At 34.6% G+C, this 3225-nt stretch overlaps 1 protein-coding gene across 1 annotated transcript; it reads right to left on the bottom strand.

Moving 5' to 3' along the window:
• Positions 1-913: 913 nt before the first annotated feature.
• LOC106125607 (uncharacterized) lies at positions 914-2668 on the bottom strand. The gene is made up of 2 exons (XM_013322881.1): positions 2003-2668; positions 914-1574 (listed from the first exon to the last, which is right to left on the bottom strand). Exons 1-2 carry the CDS (start codon positions 2142-2144, stop codon positions 988-990), a joined length of 729 nt encoding a protein of 242 aa, XP_013178335.1. The 5' UTR covers positions 2145-2668; the 3' UTR covers positions 914-987.
• Between the last annotated feature and the right edge of the window lie 557 nt (positions 2669-3225).

The following is a 3225-nucleotide window of genomic DNA, read 5'->3' as shown; positions in this document are numbered from 1 at the left end:
TAAATTTAAATCTTGCATAGTTTCCAATGACCAATTTTAATATATTTTCAAAAACTTTGGAAGTAATTAATTTTAAGATAGAAAACAGCGCCATCTAGATTAAGTAAAGAGAGTTTTGTAATTATGTCTCGTACCATACTGAACATATGGCTATTCGTCTTGTTTGTTAAATGGTACTCATTTTATATCTCATACAAATACCAATTTTATTATTAAGCATTTATTCTGACAATATTCGTTTATTGAAATTTAATTTACAAACTTAATTGTTTGGCTAAAGTCAAATCATGCCTTACACAGTTAACAGCACTTGACTTATCCCAGTAACAAGGCAGAGGGCATCCACAGTGCGCCGCCTTACGATGTATTCTAGGCTCTGCGTTTAGTCTTGAGCTATTTGAGGCCGAGCGTTCAGGTCAGTAATAAGAAAGGATATTTAAATGAAAAGAAACACTAGTAGTTTTAAGATAAGAATATATATTCATTAAATGTTTATTTCTTAAGGTTAACACGGAGTCGGCAACACCTCGCCTACTTGGCATATCTCGCCACAGTGGAGTAATGATAACCATTTGGCCCTTAGTTCACAAAGCACCGTAAATCTGTGAAAACTGACGATTTAAGTTGCTAAGCTATGCGCAATACAATATCAGAGAGGGTTGTATGCGGCACGCGTTGCCGACATTTTGTCTTTCGTCGCTAAAGCAAGTCGCTTGCTACCTTTCAAGGTAATCTTGAGTCGCCGCAATTTTCAAGATAGCGGAGCAAATACAGTTGACATTTTATAAATTCGTGTCAGTCTGTACTGAGCGATTAGACGACTCATGTCGACGATTCAACGTTGTGTGACGCAAATATATATTAGTTTCAAAGATTTACGTTTCCTTGTGTACCCTACTTTGTTTGAGAAGAAGTTTTTATATAAAATATATACTTTGGTTTACACGTATAAAGTTCTAGATCTATTAATTTTATGATTGTCATATTCTAACAGTATTCATTACATGAATTACTTAACGTAGAATTTTTACGATCACTACTCAATTCTTGGAGTTGATGTCGTGTTATAATCTTTGATATTTGAAATTTAATAAGTGCTTGGTTACGCAGAGACAATCTCTTAACTGTGTTGGCATAACCCAGAAACTCCATATCTATTCTATCACACGGCACTTCTACAGTTGTCTCTGGTGCGTTTCTTTCTACGTTTATTTCTGTGTTTATATTTGTCATGATATTGTCTATGGTATCCCCTTCGCTTTCGTGTCTTCTCTTTTTTAATGGACGTTTTTTAATCTCTTCCATTTCTGGTTCAGGACTTTGGACATTTTCAGTCTCGTTCTGTTCATTTTCTTCGTCTGATATAACATTTACATCAGAATCTGTACAATCAGCAGAAGTATTTGCTGCAACTTTTCTTGATCTGAACTTAATATAAGGCTCAACAAATGCCATTTCATTCGCCCACACCCAGTTGTACAGAGTATTAGGTCCTTTAATGCCGGATCGACGACAATTTTTGTGTTTTATATATGTATCTCTTAGATTTCTCCATTTTACCTTTAATCTTTTAACTGTAACAAATATCAATTTGCTCAGAACATTTTAAATAATCAAACTCTAAGTTTTATTCCATACTAAGGTCTTTAATTCGAGTTACAAAAATACAACTCCATTAGCACACATCCCAATTAAAACGATATTCTCTTTAAGGTTAACGCGAATTCGGCAACGTCCTCCCGACAGCGCTACGCCTGCGTACTTACTAATTGACATAGTTTGATCACCTATATATACAAACTATAGGTATATAATTATCCCGTTCAATCGGCGACGTCATGGCGCCGCCGGTGAGCTTCGGGGCGGAGGATGCTGAGGGGACAAGTGACGAAAGCGCGTTAACATTGATTTTAAATAAATACAGACAGGTTGATTTTTAATAATAAGAAATAGTAACAAAATCATAAAAATTATAAACTGCAATACGACTAAAATTACTTACTGTCCATCCCCATTTCTTCTTTAATTTTCTTCCAAGCAATTTCTTTTTTATACATATTCTTATAATCTGATTGTCCGACTGCATATATTTCTGGAAAACTTCGTATTATATTAATGAACTTTTTAATTGTCTCGAGTTCCATGATATGATAATCGATTGCGTCGGAACACGCGGTGACGGCTTGCGATGCGAAACAATACTAACGGAACGGAATCGAAATGGCGGCGATGTAACGCCGCGTTCACAATGACATACGAAAGCGGAGCGAATTTGAAACACGAGTCTAAGACCATTCGTACACAAACATAAATCGGAACGACTTTTTTCACAATCTTGACAAACAAGTTGTGAGCTACTGGTTTCGATGACTGAGTTACAAAATGTTGGCGATATGCTATGCATGAACCTCTATTACATTGAATCAAGTAACTCGCTTAGACTAAAATCGCTGGGTTTGGATTTACGTGTCCCAATATGTGTTTATTGATCCGTCGCGCATGTGCATACTCCTTTGCTTATTCCAATTACGTTATGTCGTTAGAGAGATATTGGAGAGAATCTGGGGATCTATCGCGAATATTTGCGATATACGTTTTCGTAACATCATAGACAAAATGTGTCACAGTTCAAAAGTGAAAAAGACCTCTGTAGGTTAAATATTTTTAAAAAACTTTTTAACAAACCAAATAAATACTTTAAATTGTCATTAATAAAACAAAAATGAAACAATAAACAAATAAAACTCGAGATTCGAGTTCCATATAATACAAATAAATAAAGAACTTTCATCTCCTTGTAGAAATAAATATCTGTCTTTGCGTTCCATTAGCTTTCGCTATAAATAGTTAATAAATAAGACATTAAAGTAAGAAAACCTAAAAATTAGTAACAGCCGTTTTCAAAATTATGATACAAAAAATTTTATTTCAAGAATACCACATTTTTACATTAAACGCACACACTCACAGTCCTAAAATGCCACTTAAAACGTCTTTAGTAACCATAACCATTTAAATATAATACAGCAGTTAATCTTAAAAAAAAACTGATTAATATATATAAAGTTCAGTTTCCTTCACCGTACAATTCATTTTGAATTTCTATCATCGTAGTCTGATCATCATCGTTCATCACCGAGGCGATCAACTTAACAATTCTCGGCTGCAAGTCCAACGCCTTATGCATCGGTAATTTTTTCAACATGGCCGCCACTTGTTCACCAA

The sequence above is a fragment of the Papilio xuthus genome, unplaced genomic scaffold, assembly GCF_000836235.2.
Source record: "Papilio xuthus unplaced genomic scaffold, Pxut_1.1 DF825858.1, whole genome shotgun sequence".
In the NCBI taxonomy this organism is placed as follows: Eukaryota; Metazoa; Arthropoda; class Insecta; order Lepidoptera; family Papilionidae; genus Papilio; species Papilio xuthus.
The sequence above is the reverse complement of the archived record's forward strand: the minus strand, read 5'-3'. Positions and strand labels throughout refer to the sequence as shown.